This window comes from Ips typographus, linkage group LG3 (assembly GCF_016097725.1).
Source record: "Ips typographus isolate SLU linkage group LG3, UJ_Ityp_2.0, whole genome shotgun sequence".
Classification (NCBI taxonomy): Eukaryota; Metazoa; Arthropoda; class Insecta; order Coleoptera; family Curculionidae; genus Ips; species Ips typographus.
Window position 1 is genome coordinate 4,304,719 of NC_138424.1, and position 18,013 is coordinate 4,322,731.

Genomic DNA, 18,013 nt, shown 5'->3' on the forward strand with positions numbered 1-18,013 from the left:
AATAACGGAGATTTCCATGACGGAACTGGAAAAACGGACACCCTAGAGAAAGTCGATAACGTCTAACAAAGTTAAAAGTTTTCATTGATTTCGGTAGATCAAAAAACCTTCAACTCCAATCATTACAGACCCTAAAGATGAAGAGCGAAACAAAGCTATAATGGCTATACTTAAGTTCAGGCTCTTTTCAGTGGTGTATCAAAAACGTCAATAGCAAAAATAATTTCACATTACCGCATTCAAGAATCAACAGTTTTGCTTTTTCACATTTTAGTTTTCTATTTCAGTGACTGAAATAAAAATATAGAGCTTAATGAGCACTTAGTATACCTGCGTTGTTTATCAAATATCTAATGTAGAGCTCGAATCAGATGAGAAAAGGCCACCGCATCATCAATGACGCAGTTTTTAAAACTATTTCTTTCTCCTTCTACAGTTGCCGTCGCATTAGATATAATCAGAGGCGTCCTATTAAAATATTCCCGAAAATAAATTGTTAAGCGGTCAAAAAGCCACTTGGCAACGTAGTACGGTTTTTACTTGGACACAATTAAAACAGATGCGGCAGCGGCCAGGGACAGATGGACCTTTTTATATGCTTTTACTAGCCGGCACTCTAAACGGTGTTGCCAAGTTTAAAAAAATGTAGTGGCGAACAGGGAGACTTAGGGGGTTAGGTTAGGTTCCGTTTTAGTCTGGTGTTTTGGTTGTATTGTTGATGGTCGCAGTTGAAGTTCACACAGTGTTATGAATGAAAAACGTTATTTTGTCATAATGTCTTCCAAAAAGGTTGGAAGGAAAGGTGTTATCATACACAGCCAAGGCCGTGAAATCGTCAGTAACGTCTTACAATTTATGAAGAAAGAAGCAGAAGGAGTTTCCATTCCTTTGAAAAACTTTTTGTCTTTTATTTTCTTTATTAAAAACGAAGAAAACGTTTCATTTTACTGATAAAATAATAGCACACCACTGACTGGCTGCAACAACTTGGAAAGTAACGAGAGCAGCAATATTTAAAGCGAGACGTACAGAGATCGTGACATCATCGTTTGATGACGCCTGTGGCCTTTTCTTAGCTGATTCGAGCTCTAGAAACAATTGTCCTGCCTTTTCTAGTAGCCACTGAGTACGCCACTGTTTCCTACCCTCACATCTCGATAATAGCAACCCCTTGGTTAAATCACAGTTTAGAAAGCTTAGGATAGGTTATTTACGGTTAGTTGCTCTATTGTTTTGCTGAAAATCTTATCGTTTTCTGCCTTACGCCATATAATATTTTACTCTTATACAGTGTGTCATAATTTACCGCTTAAGACTGAAATATGCTGTATAAATCTGGATAACATGTTATGGTAGTACATTTATTACTGAATTACCCAACAAATTGTCTTTCTAAACAAATATCGAGAGGAACGTTCTCTAAGTTTTTTCTTGTTTCTTTTTGTTCAACATATTTTACATTTCAGATGCAAACCGTTTTCTCTTAATATCAACCGTTTGCCTGCTACAGCCTATCACATATTGAAAATTTTCATGTTTAATATCTCAAAATTTTAAGATAATCTTTTTAGAACAAAAATTGTCGAGACCAAGTAGCAGATTCGAAAACTGGTGTCAGTTTCTACTGTTGCCGAACAAAAATCCGTTGTATTCACTGATTCAGGTTCAGGATGGTCAGTTGGTACAAAAATGAATTTGATTTTTGTTTACTAGTAAAAGAATGTCAATATGTCAACATTTTTGTCAAAGGATGAATGGGTTCCATGGGCACCCACAAAACTTATGTCGATGTCATAATTATCATGAACATCCATGATCATATAACATCCATGATCTTGTCAGGGAAAGTTTGAATCTAGCTAGCGACAAGACGAAAGCTCGTTATGATCTTAGGGTCAATTTGGGAGGGTTTCAGAAGGATGTTAAAGTTTGGTTCTTTAACCCTCAGAGGAAGAAAGGCAAATAACCGAAATTAACACCGGCTTGGGAGGGACCAAAAAATTAGGGCGGTCCTCTTCAATTGGGTAGCAGTTTAGTTCTTTTAAAAACTTTTTTCTCTTTAATAAACTTGTTGATTAATTACTACGAATGTCTAGGGATTAACCATCATTCAAAGTAGTCAAGTTTTGATCGAATGTTTATTAGTGTAAAACGTTACTGGTGAAGCAGTATATGGCAGATAAAACAAAAACCTCTGATAACACACAACGTAGCCAAATCAGTAATTGAACTTTGTTCCGTGATAGTAAACAGAATTATTTGTTTTTATGAATAAAAATAAACTACCTATTGTGTTTAAATTGCATTTTATTGCAAAATTAACGGTATAAAACAGTTTATGTAGGATAATAAGCACCGAAAAAGTTCAATAAACCTTAGTAAATATTTAGTTTAAATTCCTTGGCAAAGCTGTAAATTTGTATCCAGAAAGTAGGTATGACGGCAATGGGAAGAAACAATTTACCAATGTATAAAACATTCATCAACCCAAACATTTAGTACCAACGGTTAAATGGTAATCTCTTTTACAAGGTGGCAAATTTAATTAAAAACGTTGAGTCCTATCTCTCTCGGCCATAACTTTCTAGTGCCCTAAGAATCGCTTTAATAATTCAAAAAGGGTGTAAATATCCCAACGGTTACATCCGTAAGCCCTGTATCCCATAAATAAGCATTAGCCACGGCCAGGCATTGCAATTCGTGAGTCATTCAGGAGGGTAGTTTTATAAGGGGTTTGCATAAAATAATAGTTCTTATAATTCATGCATACTTGCACAACGTAACAAGATATGAAATAAGTTATCACTGAAACGCGTTCCTAAGCTGTATTTTGTATATTTTAAAAGTGGCTTGGTCGTACACTCCAGAACCAAATTAGATTACAATGCTTTCTAAAAATAGCTTACGAACGTAGGTAAACTAACAATTTATAGGAAGCACGCGTGCAGTTCCACGCAAATTTTGTTGTTATTTTCTGCATTATGGATTTTGTTATGATTTCAAAACTGCTCGAACCCTAGGTACAACAAATTTTGATAATATTTCAACGTAGTTAATGTTTTCAATCAGAAATAGCACCATATTCTGTCAGTAGGTATAAATAAAATAACCGCAATTTAATATTTATAAAAGTTTTTGCCGCAAAACGCAAATGGTTTTATTATCTTCGTAAAATTGATGCAACTTCTTACCCTTTTCTGTCGGAATCCGATTGACGGTTCAATAATTAATGTCAGGTTATTCTGTCTCTATTTGTGTTCAAAATGCCTTTCCGATATAGTGAAAAGGAACAAATTCTTATTTCACGATTTATAGAGTATTTCTAGAAGGAGAAAGTGACTGGAATAGTATATTGTACAACAAGGGTGAATAAGATGTCACTATCGCACGAAAATTTGGACGAGGGCGATATGGATAATTTGCCCGAGTTTTACAGACTATTTTTATACGACTAATTGGAATTACTTACCAAATTTCACACAAATAAACACTCTATGTTTGAAACGTTTCCGTGTTTACATTATCACCGGAGTGACAGCTGATTAACTTCGTCTTTTAGGTTAAGGTGTTGAATGGATTTGATTCATTGTAAATTGTAATTTTGTATCATTTGCTTTATCATATAATAGAGTAGATGTTTTTATTATTTAATTGAACACTAACTGAAACTTGATTGGCTTTTTCATTGCCTCAAAACATAAGCCAAAATGCAATGTTTTGATGCCAACTGTCAGTGAGGATGACAATCAGAAGAATTATTTTGTTTACTTTCAAGATTAGCTGTAATTGGTCAATTTTATTACGCACGCTGAAGATTGCCTGTGATTCGTCTATTTCATATCGCACGCTGAAAATTGCCTGTGATTGGTCTATTGCATATCGCACAGTTGCGGAAAGTTTAGGATTCTGTATTCGTTCAACCGTTGGCAATTGCCTACTTATCCGTTCTCTAAACTGTTAAGGAATGAACCAATATCCTTGTATGAGTAGAAAAAAATATAACCGCACATTAAAAATATTAAGTACAAAAATAAAATAATTACATCCTATAAACTTGATTGTAATAAATGGGTTATTGATGTGATACATTACTTCCAATCTACTTCTTACAAATATTAATAATACATGAACAATTATTATATGGAATAACAGTTTAAAATATGATACATAAATTAACATAATTTATTTTTCCCACCCTAGTGCGGACTAACTAACTTTACACACTGATTAGGAAAACTACTATTTTTACAAATGTGACAAATCTTAAACTCCAACAAAACTAATTCGGGACACATCGGATTCTTTAGGATGGAATTTTTAAGCATTTAAACCAGAAACGTCTATCCGTTACTTTCAGTTATCTCATCAACAATAAAAGCCAACCGTTGACTGAAGATGCTCTAAATTTTCTAACACACATGAAATATTTTCCGAGATTTCTTAAAGTATCACCGAAATAAGAGTCGAAATCGTTTCGAATGAAGGGGCAAGTAATGCTTGTTTATTTTTACTACCTGAAAAGTCGAAAAACAGGCATGTTTTTGGAATAGCATCAAAAATGTAATTTTAGATAATTTTTATAAAAACATTGCAGTTTGCAGAAGGTTTCATTCAGTTGGTCTTGTGCAAGAAAAATAGTAGTTACGTCAAAAAGCACGTTTTTCGGAGAAAAGTGACAATTACAAGCAAAAAAAAGCTTGGTGGAGAGCTTGGCTAAGACGTACAAAATTAGGTACATCACATTTTTTATAAAAGTGGTGATTATAATGAGTATAGCTGGAACGTGCAAATCCTTTGACCGTTCGTCATGAAAACAACCAGTGTAATAAAATAAAAACGATATATAGCGAATATTTGCGTCAAACTCGAGTTATTTCAGCTTTCAAATTGTGAATATTAAAGGACCGAAAAGTGGAAGCTTCTGGGAAAATAGGTCGTGCCCTCAATTGGTTAAATCCGGAAACATATTCCAGAAATCAAATAAAAAAACAGAATGACGTCATGCGACACAATTTTTCAGCACATTGCACCAATTCCCAAGAAAGCCATTGTCAGGGATTAGTTTTTCTTCATCCTTTAACAAATTAACAAAGCTCGTATTGTGTTATGTAATGCATCCCTTATGACATGAAATTTACATTGGACAATAGTGTTTGGCATTATTTTATTAAAAACATCAAAATAGTCTCACAAAAGGATAAAACTTCCATCGCATGCTACGCACGATAATTTAAATTACCTCAATAGTCGACACCAGGAACGGATTGGCCATAAAAACACTATGTGGTTAACAAATAGCCCCAGCGTGAAAGTAATGTATACCACTTTTATGGGCATCGAAAAAATGTGTATTTTTATGGATTCAGATTGAGAAACCTCGGAAGTCTAGAGTTGTTTTTATACACACTAATTTTTGCTAAATAAGAATTGTTATTACTTGTATAATGGTAATCTCCATAGAAGAGACAGTTACGGAAGATGAAAAATGTTATTAACTTTCTGAGTATGATGTTGAAGACATAAAATCACGTACTTTGCTTTATATGTATATTAAATCCAGATTTGGTGTGGTCTTTAGATCGAAACTATTGCATAAATGATGCGTGGGGCTCTAAATCAATAACCACAGATTGAATAAATTTCGACATACTTTTTAACCGAATATTCTTTGGGTAGGTGGAAAGAATCTAAGAAAGCCTTTATTAAGAGTTAATAATAATAGTTTATTCTAGATGTCTTCATGTTTGTAAATGATGGATTATGAAGAATTATATCTTGGACAAACTGTATACAGGGTGTCTCGGGAGGTAAGGGTCAAAATTTTCCCAACATGGTGGTTATTTTAGGTCTTCAGCGATATTATTAATTTCACAAAACAGTTCAGCCCTGGTATGTAATTTCTGTACATACACTAAACTCTCCATATGTGCTTAATATACTTCTTAATATACTAGAGATAGTTATTATTATAGCATTGTTCTTTTTGACACAATAACACTTCTTCTTCTTCTCCCTCTTTTAATATGGGTGTCCAGTGTCTTGAAAATAACCATTTTTTAAGAAAATAAAGAAAATGTTTTTTTTTTAATAGAAAATATAAACTTTTGTAGGGATGTCAAGTGTTTTTCCATTATAGTTAATTTTAGTAGGGTTGTATATGTAGTCATTAGCATATTAATATTATTACTTTTAGTAATAAAGGTGAAAAAAGGTGGTACGTGGAGGTAGAAGGTGGGATAAAAGTTGTTTTTTGTTTTGTTTTTGGTTGCTGATTGTCAAGAGAGACTTTTAATGAGAGCTGGAAAGTCAATTTTCTAAAAGTTCAAGGAAAATCACAGTATTGAAGATCAGGAGATCTTGGAAAGCTATTTCCTTCCGGATCCGGAGTTACTGGGAGTAATATCAAGCGCTACCAGCTCCTGAACCAAAATTATTGCACGTTGTCCAGTGAAGCCGATTTTGAAGAGGATCGGTTCCAGAAGTGGTTGAATTTGTAACCAAGGAGGCCTCCGGGCTGTTATCGAAGTAGAGCAGCCCTCTGCAGTTAGCAGAGCATCCATCTCAGCGGAAAAGTTCAAAGTTTGGTCAACTGACGGGGTGTTATGGACCGTTTTGGCGAAGAGTATTAGGTGTAAGTAGTTTGTAATCTGTTTATAAAAAACAATTGTATTATCATATATTTAGAGTCAGGTTGTCTTTCATTCTATTTACGTGTTTATTCCATTAATAATAAAAAACGTATTTCGATATCCTGTCAGTTTGCGCCGCTAGAGGGCGTTTTTCAAATTTTGCTCATTTTGACGCTTCACAACTTTTTTGTTCATTAAAATATCGAAGTAAAACAAAAACATCTTTAAGGCACTTTTTCGATATGATACCAGTCCAGTTCTTAGTTTTTTGCTGCTGCCTTCCGTTTTCTCAATAATTAACATAACTTTTTACTAAAAAAAAATTATAAATCCATATTTTAACAATTCCTTATCACGTAACTCATTCAACTTACAGGAAGTCGACCTTTCGGAAATTAATATTATTATAGTTTAATATTATTATATTATTAGCTATTTTATTGATTCAAAAAGTCCGATACACTCGGATATACAAAAACGAAAGTAAAGACGTTAATTTCGATATAATAACTGATTCGTAAATAGTCTGCTCAAATAAAGGGAGCAGAGGCAACTAATGGTATATTAATGACTTCTAAATTATTCACATCCACAACAATAATTTAAAAGTTTCTTGATAAGAATAATGATGTAATAAATCAATTTTTATTACAAGAAAGAAAGGTCAAACATCATAGTCGAAAACTAACAGCATAACGCGTGGTATTTTCAAACCACTTCAATAAACATTTCAGTTGCGTGTCGTATTCTAAAGGATCAAAAAAAAAAACAGCTTACCATATTAAATGAGTGGTGAAAAGGAAAGCTCCAGGCACAACAAGGTCGTCGGAGCCAACACTCCAACGTCTGCGAAACACGATCAATCCAGGCATTTTGTGCTAAATTGCTGCATTTATTCTGGTATTTTTTCGTCTGGACATTGCTGATCATAAACCTTTCGTTATGAATCACTCCCGGATGTTATCCGCATAATTTAAGTTTATATCGTTTGTCAAGTACAAATAACCAGAAGCCGATAACACAATGCGGACTCTTGGCGAGATTCGACCAATTCTTCTAGGTTCGGTCATTTTGATCTGCAAAAGAAACAACAATTAATTATAACGATTAACGGTTAGTTCTTGTATTGTAATTTAACAGCGAATGAATGTTACTGTTTCTTGATTAACAGTATATCCTTAGATTATCTACACGAAACGCTGTTTTGTTTGTGGCTTAGTCAGATTGTGGTCTTTGACACATTTAGAGAGAAACTTAACAGAACAACAAAAATTATCTAGATTAAGCATAAGAATGTAATAGTTATTTATACAACAAGTGACCCAAACCATTTTTTACTCACGAAAAGAATAATTAGGCCCACAAGCATAGCGAGTGGCCTAAGTTCTTGGAGTCTAAAAAAAAACTAAAATCACTCATTACAAAATTGTTTACCTAGGACCTCAGTGTAAATTGCTAATTACGCATAGTTTTGCGTTACCTAATGACCCACCTTACGCACAGTTGAAAAAAAAACGCACAGTTTTAAGATCGGCCACAAACTAACTGTTCTAATGCTGGGAAAAATTTATTTTGTTTCCATTTCTTGCTTTATCAGAGTATATTAGATGGAGATCATCGCGTAATGCATTGTTCATTTAAACAATTTTCTATTTTCAATAATAAAAGAGTTGGCAATAGTGCGCACTTAATTTAGATCACCCTGTATATGTATATACATCGGGTTAAAATGTTCTTCGACGTCTTCCAATCTCCAGTTGGTCCCTGTTCATCCACAGATCTTCTTCCAATTCTCTTTCTCGAACTTGTGTAATGATGCCCTCTCTCCAGCTTTTTCTGGATCGCCCTCTTTTTCTTCTCCCCTGTGGTGTCCAGTTAAGAATTTGCTTGGGTAGCCTTTCTTCTCCCATCTTTTCGACGTGTCCATACCATTTGAGTTGCGCCACGTGTATGTCCTCTACTATTGTATGTCTGACATTCATAATTTCTTGAAGTCCGCTATGCACATATATTCGGTTTTATTTACGTTCACTTCAAGGTATATTCTTCAACTAATTTCCGGATCATATACTCCAGGTCTTCGTAGTCCTGGGCAAAAATTACTTGATCGTCTGCAAAGCTCAAAGTATATAAAGTTGTGTTATTTAGTGAGATGCCCATATCTTTACATTTTCGTTTCCATGCTTCAGGCCCTTATCAACTCTAAAACCTTTTGATATCCTTTTTGTTATTTTTATTCTAGTTGTTTATTCTCCTTATAAAGATTCTTTATGGTTTTAATTAAGTTGACGTTGATGTTAGTCCTCTCTAGGGCTTCCCAGATTTTGCTTTGTGGGATGTTATCGTATGCCTTTTTTAGGTCCACATATAGTAAGTGTATTTCCTGCTGAAATGCTGTTTTCTTTTCAGTGAGACAGAAGAGGGGGTCCACTGGAGATCTTCCCGCTCTGAAGCCGGCTTGTTCTTCCGCTTCAAAGTCGCTGTATTCATTTTCGATTTTCTTCGTAAGTATTTTTCCGTATACTTGAGTCATTGAGCATTGTACTGATATGTCCCTGTGGTTGTCGCGTTATTTCTTTCCTTCTTGTGGATCGTCGACGTAGAAGATGTTTTCCATTCGTCAGGTACGTTGATGCAGTTTTGAAATAAGTTGGTAAGTTGTTTAAAAAGATTGTCGCTCCCGTACTTAAATAAGTCAGGCGGTATATTCGCCAGTCCAGCAGATTTTCCATTTTTTAAAAGCTTACAAGTATTTTTTTTCCTCTATATACTTTATTCTAATTGGAGATGCTGTCGTCTGTATTGCACTAGTCTGGTCTTCGATTTGAAAGTGTAACCTATTTTCTTGATGATTTATTAAAAGTTTGATAAGATTCTGATAACTGGTTAAAAATAAAATAGTATACAAACCACGGTGGAAAGTTTAATTTCTGTACAGAAAATAATTTCCACCTGAGTATGTATTATACTATTTCTTCCGTTATCAATAACCCGTTTTTGTAAATTTTACCGGCCATTATCCTGAGAGATGGGCAAAAAACAATCAAAAACACTATAGGGTAAACAAACATTAAATGACATAAGTGGCACGTTTTCTTAAAATCTGTTTCCTATAATGTTCCGTTCAAGTAACCACTTGCACAAGTGTTATTAATAACGAGTAATCCAGATGGTCCATTTCTCATTTTGAAATAACAACACACAACTCTCTTGAACGTTAATTACATTATAGTAGTCTCATTGATGAAATATTAACTGTATACTAATTAAATTGGCATGTGATCAGAAAGTTGTAACTTAACTACTGATAGGTAATTCCATTTAGACACAGTAGACATTCCCTTGCAAGTGCTAAACAAAACAAGACAAAACAACAAAATGCTGTTTAATGCTGGATTAATTTTTTTCAGTTTACTTACTCGGATATGAACTACTAAAAAGCGATAAAAGCAAACTAAAAAAGCTAATACAAATCTGCTTAATCTGTGCAATAAAACTTATCGCAGTTTGCTTGCCGCGCGGATTTATGTCGATTGGTAGTCGTGTTCCATATTTCTAAGCAGTCAAAACAAATCCATTAAAATAACAGCGGTAAACGAGTTTTAAGCGTAGATAAAAGTGCTGAGGCCCGATTCAAATAACATATGTGCGCTACAATAATAAGCAGCAAATAAGTACCTAGCACTTTTATTAATACTGATAACATACCTACTGTAAACATGTGAATGACGTGACAGACCGCAAAAATGTGCATTGTTTCCATTGCAAATAAAACAAAAGTAAGTTGCCCCAAATGGGGTTTTCTATTTGAAAAAACCACACGCTTTTTATGAGGTGAAACCAATTTTTTTTATTGATAAATAAAGGTTGTTTCATGCCATTTATGTATGAAAAATAACATCAGTCATGTAACCACCGCGACTTCGTTTACAGGCCAACATCCGATCATCAAAATTTCGAATGACTTTTATCCTTTCAAAAATCCCCAAAGAAAATAGTCAAGAGGTGTTAAATCGCACAAACTCGGGGGCCAATTAACATCGGAATTTCTTGAAATTTCTCGTGGAATAAGGCGATTGTTTGGCGAGATGTGTGAGCTCCTTCTTGTTGAAACCAAAGATCTTCAGCATCAATACGATCCAATTGTGGCCACAAAAAGTCTGTTATGTTGCCGTGATAACGTTTTCCATTGACGGTAATGGCCTTTTCTTTCGCATTTTCAAAAAAGAATGGTCCAACGATGCCACCAGCCCATAAGCCGCACCAAAGTCACTTTTTCGGGATGGAGAGGTTATTCATGATATTCCTGTGGATTTTCAGACCCCCAGAATCTGCAATTTTTTTTTGCGGAATTTTTTTAAAAATACAAATTCGAGATTTAAACGATTTTATTTATGCCCTCACCTCATCTGATTCTCAGCATTAGAGTTATTTTAGTAATATTAAGCTACTAAAATGACAAATTGTAAAATCCGTAGAATACCGAAATTAGTCATTTAAGACTAAATTTCGAGCGGAAAACTTCCGAAATATTCTCAGTTCTAGTAAATTTAGGCCACAAAATAAAACATTTTTTGTAAAATCAGTAGATTACTAAACGTAAACTTTTAAGGCCAAATCTTGAGCTGAGACTTCTAGTATATTCTCATAAAGGTTTAATTACAATAAATTTTAGGACATATAGACTTTGAAAGTACTATTTTCTTTGTAAAAAGATTGAATGAATTTACAACACTTGCTTCTCTTTTTGAAAATTAGGTTAAAAATCGAAAAAAGTATGACTCTTCCATTATTCAAATATTCGGTTTTTTGCTTCGTTCTTCCAAAATACCTTCTTGGCATATCTTCAATTACTATCTACAATACAATGAATTAGCTGATTAACAATAAAAACATTATTTTTGTTATTTCCGCCAGATTTCTACTATCAACAAAGTGCCCTCATAAAAAAAATTAAAGATGATGATTATAATCAAAAACTGAATCTTAAATATGGCATTGCCACATTGTTTGGAGAAAAATTTATTTTCAGTTAACTCATGAAATAAATCAACAAAAAAATAAAAACACGGTTTCAAACTTTGGGTTTTCTTCGGATATCCTCGGAAGTAATAAAATTTCTTGAAATATTAAGACGGCATAATATTAAACTCCAAATTGCGCTAATTTTCCATAATTTAACCAACTCTGTATCTCTAACCGTTTGTCAGATTCTAAAGCGCTCTAATATGTCTTATTGCCACCAACCCAATAACCGTAAAAGTTTTGAAAAGTCATTTGAAATTTATTTGATTTTCGATTTACCCACATATTGCGCGTAAATCCGACAGATATTTAAAAATATTGCGTATGTCGTTTTTGTACCCTAAAATTCCTAAAAGTCAGTCGGGGTTAGTTTATAGCCTCTACAAAAAGCAATCAAGAATCGACGTTACATTCCCCCCATTATTTCCTTCGCCTCCCTCATATAACTGAACCACCGTATATCCGAAGGGATGAGGGTGTTTGGAATATTTTTAAATGACAATAGGGGGAGAATGATTTGCCAGTAAAGTAGTTAACCGTCGAAAACTTGTAGGACTTTTGCAGTAAGTATTTCGACACTTAAAGTAAAACGGCGGTTATTTGGCCTAAAAGATCAATATTGAGAGAGTTTCTCTATCAAGTTTCTTTTAAAATAAGTATTTCTTCTCACTCCCTAGTTGAAAACCATAAAGTTCTAAAAGTATATGGAAAGGAATTATATGAAAGCGGTAACTTAATAAAAACATCAAAATAGAAAACATGTTTATCGTCCTTTTCTGAAATTAATCAAAAATCAGTCTAGACTGACAGTAACACTACAACATAAACAATGTATCCAGACAATCAAAATGAACCTCAATCTTGTCAATCTATACATGTCGTGTAATACATAAATGAGGGAATATTGGAAGCAATATTTCTCTGGATTTCTATAAGATAACTTTCCAATAAAACATAACATTACTGCTGGAATGGTTGCCAAAAATATTAAAATAATTGCTGATCAAAAAACAATATTATATCTGACATATTAGTAGGGAAATCAAAGAATGTCGGAAAAGCACACATCAAACACTTGTTAAAAATTTTAAATATAACAAAAATCTTCATAGGATAGTTACACTACAGTTGGAAGTAAATATTTGGATGCTAACCAAATAATTAAATACACATATTGTCGCATTGACATGGAACCGTCAAAAAATCTAAAAAAGCGAATTATACGAAACGGTGAAATAGTAGTTTTTCTACGAGCGTGCGCGAATGATAACATTCCCACACTATTTTGCGGAAAAATGCTTTCTTTACGAACTAGTGCGGGAAAGTCTATATTTCGAGAACAAAAATAGTGCGGGAATGTTATTATTTGCGCGTTATTATTTGGCGTTTTTGATTGACATGTTTAGTGCGAAATCAGTGTATTGTCATACTGTTTCAATTACATCTAATGAAGCAGGATAGAGATAAAGTATTACTTAAACATGAAATGCAAATAGTGTGCAGTAGTAAATTACTTAAATTTGAACAAACATTTCTGAACTAAACAAATTGATATTTTAGAAAGTAAAAAGGAAAATCAACACCTCTAGGAGTTTGAGGACATTTTCAATTTCTTTTATTTCATGATGCTTACTGGTCTTGGGCATATTCTATAAGGTCCTAAATATCGGGGTTAAACCGATAGAATCGGCAATTTTGCAACAGGTGGCTCTGATAGTTAATTTTAAACCAAAAGTGGACAAATACAACATACGAATACCAAATTTTGAACTACAAGAGCGTTTTGTATAAACTTCTCAGATTTTAGTGGTTTTGCTATTGTCATTCAGATCGTGTAAAAACGTCCAATCGACCCAGTTTACACACTTTGTTGCCTAAATAATTATTATACTAGCAGAATGTTTGATGTAAGTAAAACCAGTGTGTTCTACATTTTTAATTGCGTAGGTGAAGCAGCACAGTGATTTAATTTTTCATCAAAACATGTGAGCGAAAATGCGATTGACCGACTTTCGAAACATAACTATTTATTTAAGAAATCAGTTATCACACAAACAGTGATTGAAACTCCCATTTCCGACTATGAAAATACTGATAAAATTGTTGAGTCATAATGTAAACGACAATTACAACTAATCTGAGATATGTAAATGAATCACAAATATGTTTTTCCACTACTAACATGATAAACTTATCATTATTGACCGATTAGTAACTTGAGAAGTTCGTTTTCTCTACCTTAATGGTCATTGTTGACCTAGGTCAATAATAGAGTCTAATCTCTAGTTCTAGTCTGGCACAAACACAACAAAAAAAAAACAAATTTTTCAAGCGGTCTAAAATAAGCCTATTGTGTACCTGTACTGCCGGAGTAGAAAGGCTATTTCATATCCTAGGAGGTAAAAAAAATAATGTCCAGAACTTGATCCAGACTAAAAGCGTTGCATTTAGAAAAAAAGCAGAGCAGAGCTTTGATTGGCTTGTCAAGCTTGGCTCTGCAATACAATCCTTTCATGTTCTTATTCTGAAATACCGTTTTCCTGAATGTGTCAGGGCTGGATTTGTGATCAAATTCAAAATCAACATAAACAAACGGACTGACACAAAAACTGATGGACACAACACGGCTAATACGATAACAACACGAAGCTATTTCCAAAGTTGTCTAACAGAGGGCGTATCATGGCTGTCTAGCGTCATCTGTCGATTACGGTTACGCGCTCCGAATTTACACGGAACGCGGTTCTTGAAAATAGGCTTTCAAAAATGTTATCGGCCATTTGCTCTGGTTTTCTGGCTTCAAATCTCCGTTGTTCTATGAGAATGATATTTTTTCAGTAACCGTTATATATGTATATTTACCAGTCCGAATTAATCGGTTAACCTGGCTAGGAAACGATACACATCCTATGTTTACCTTATTACGCTTTCACTGTGTCATCCGTCAAAAATCGTGTAATGTCCATGGCACACTAATTCAAAATTCAAACACCTTGTACTAATACTACTAATTGCGTTGTTGTATTGTCAAATAAAGTTTCAGTGAAGCCGTAAAGCGACCTAAATCGCCGCAATGAGTGATAGTGATAAAATAAGTTGTACACCACCTGCTTTAGCCGCAATAGGTAAATAATAATATCAATGTCTATTGGGGTGGTTGGATCTTGGACAGTAAAACACGTTTATTTAACTAACTAATAAACTTGTATTAATACTAAAAGAGAGGTGAACATTATTGTAATACAACCGACCGACCGACACACGTATTCTAGAACATTCGAACGTCAATTATTTTAGGTGGCGTTGCTTGTCAACCTGTACAATGTTGCCACTGTTACAACAGGTTATTTTATAAACCCAACACTCCCACGTAAAATAAACAGTTGTAACATACTACTTAATTTTTAGTAAATCTAAGAAGCACTTAATACCTAACTGACTTACAAATCTCTTAAATTTGATTATTGACAATGCTTTGGTGAAACCATCTGCTGTTTGATCATTGGTAGAAACATATTGAAAATTAATTAAACCTAAAACATATTGATCCCGAACAAAATGAAATTTTATGTCGATATGTTTTGTGCGTGGATGAAACACTGGATTTTTAATAAGTTTTAGAGCACTTTGATTGTCGACGTACATATTAACGGGCAAAATTATGTTTTCACCGAGGGCTTCTAGTAGATTTTTCAACCATATGGCTTCTCTGGAGGCTGTTGAGGCTGCCACATACTCAGCTTCTGTAGTGGACAAGCTCACACACTTCTGCTTCTGGCTTTTCCATGTTACAGCACTATTGTTGATTAAGAAAACATAGCCTGTTGTAGAACGTCTTGTGTCTATATCACCTGCAAAATCAGAATCACAGTAGCCACTTAGATTAATGCCACAAGGGTCACTTTTATAGTGAATGCCAATGTTTAAGGTGCCCTTTAAGTACTTGAAAATTCGTTTAACAGCATTCCAATGAGCTGTGGTGGGATTTTGCAGATAACGACTTACTAGTCCAATCGAATACATAATGTCTGGCCGACTTACAATTGCCAAAAACATCAGTGATCCTACTGCTTCTCTATAAGGAATATTTTCTATTGGTTTGCCAAGATCCTTGCTTAAACTGGAATTAGGATCTGCAGGTACCGAGACAGGATTTGAATCTTCTTGTCCAAATTTATGAACAATTTGATGAATGTACTTTGACTGATGGATGAATATTGAGTCATCTTTAAGTCGCTCAATTTGCAAGCCCACAAAGTACTTTGGATCTTCAATTATGGTAATTTGAAACCTCTTCTGTAACTGAACAAGCACTAAGTCCAATTCTTCATCACTGTCAGATAGTAGAAGACCATCATCAACATATAATGCTAGAAAAACTTTTCTGTCAGTCTTAATGTAGACACAATTGTCAGAAGTACATTGATAAAAACCAATGCTTTGACAAAATTCCTTGAAAGTCTCATTCCATACTCGAGGAGCTTGTTTTAGGCCATAAAGGGCTTTATTTAGTTTGCACACTTTTTGTTTATTATTGTTTAATCCCTCAGGTAAGTCTATATACAATTCTTCACTTAGTATGCCGTAAAGGAAAGCAGTTTTGATATCGAACTGCCTCATTTTCATTTTCTGTTGTGCTGAAAGGGCTAAAAGTACTCTTAGTGTGTCATACCTTGTCGTGGGGGAAAAAGTCTCCTGAAAATCTACACCCTTTACTTGACTAAACCCTTTTGCACATAGGCGAGCCTTAAAACGAGGTTTGTGACCATTTTCAGCTTCCTTAACTCGGAAAACCCATTTCGTCCCAATTGTACTTCTGTTTGGTGGCAAATTAACTAACTCCCACGTTTTGTTGACTTCCAAAGCTTGTAGTTCTTCTTGTATGGCTGCCTTCCATTCCTGCTTATTTGGACAACTAATGGCTTCTTGGTAACTGGAAGGAACACTTATTTCTGTAAAATTAATCTCAGAAAAGTCAAGATCAAAGTTTTGACACAAATATTCAGGTGGATGTATATCTTTTCTAGCTCTTAAGTTGTAAGGTGATACTTGTTCATTGTCAGTGTCATTTTGTCCTTGTATATCAGGTTCCTCAAAATAGTTTGGGTCAAGGTCATCTTGAGCATCTAAATTGTCAGATCTGTTATTTTCTATTGGAAGTAGAACACAGTTTTGTCTTGGGGTTTTAAATTCACTATCTTCATTAAAAATAACATGACGAGAAACTTTTATTTTATGCGTCACAGGATCATACAACCTGTAATTCGTTGAATCCCCTTCATAACCTACAAAAACATACCTCTCGCTTTTCTTATCCAGTTTGGTTCTTAAAGTGCCTGGTGTTAACAAATAGGCTTCACAACCAAAAACTTTGGTGTGTTGTAAGTTAGGCCTTTTACCAGTCCAGTGTTCATAAGGAGTGGTTTCAGACTGCTTTGTAGGTGTCCGGTTCAGCAAATACACAGAAGTATTTACTGCTTCTGCCCATAAAGTTTTAGGCAAATCCTTGTCAAATAACAGAGCTCTTGCAGACTCCATTATGGTCCTGTTGTCTCTCTCACAGCGACCATTTTGCTCCGGTGTATAAATACCTGTAGTTTCTAAAACTATACCACTTTCAGATAAATACTGTTTTAGTGACTCATTTACATATTCTCGCCCATTGTCTACACGCACTCTTTGAACTTTGTGCCCAAATTTAGTGTTGCACAAGGAAATAAAGTTCTTAAAACATTGGGTTACATCACTTTTATGTCTAATAAAATTTACTGACCTGTAGCCTGTATAATTGTCTTTAAAAAGAACATAGTATTTGGATCCTCCAATACTATCTTCACTCATCGGTCCACAGACATCGCTGGAAATTAACTCACCTGGTTTTGATACATGTTTTTCAGTGTTTTGGAATTTAAGTTTGTGTTGCTTGGCATATACACAGCTTTCACAAAAGAAATTGTCATTTATGTCTGTTATACTTATTCCACTTACAAGATTCTTTGTGAATAGTTCCTTAATGTACTTGATATTTAAATGTCCGAGTCTTTCATGCCATTGTTTTAAAGTCCCTGTAGAAACTACATTTACCTCAGTAATTGCATTTTTGTTCTGTAGGCGAATCAACACTCTATAAAGGTTGTTTTCGTAAGGTACTGCAGTAGCCACCAGTTGGCCACTTTCAAAAATTTCGGCCTTCTGGTTGTCCTTAAAAATAGTAAAACCTTTATTTGTTACTGCACCTTCTGAAAACAGATTTCTCCTTAAGCCGGGTACAAGCCATACGTCTGTCATAACGCCTTTACACCAAGTCCCATTTACAAACTTCTCTATCAAAATTTCTCCGATTCCTTGAACTGGAAGTT

General features: G+C 34.3%; 1 protein-coding gene and 1 long non-coding RNA gene across 6 annotated transcripts in view; one reads left to right on the forward strand and one right to left on the reverse strand.

The window, feature by feature from the left end:
* The window catches only part of inaE (inactivation no afterpotential E), a 49,254-nt gene that overhangs the window by 28,071 nt on the left and 3,170 nt on the right, over positions 1-18,013 (reverse strand). For 3 of the 5 annotated variants that reach the window (XM_081975315.1, XM_081975316.1, XM_081975317.1), the window contains exon 2: positions 7,407-7,705. In XM_081975315.1, the coding sequence (XP_081831441.1) occupies positions 7,407-7,501 (95 nt within the window). In that variant the 5' untranslated portion in view covers positions 7,502-7,705. Of the gene's footprint in view, positions 1-3,191; positions 3,441-3,469; positions 3,706-7,406; positions 7,706-18,013 lie in introns of those variants that run through there. The other 2 variants (XM_081975318.1, XM_081975319.1) reach the window with 2 other exon arrangements.
* Positions 10,052-10,908, forward strand: LOC145726338 (uncharacterized). Its single transcript, XR_014177563.1, has 2 exons — positions 10,052-10,408; positions 10,563-10,908. It is a non-coding gene; the product is annotated as an uncharacterized LOC145726338 (long non-coding RNA).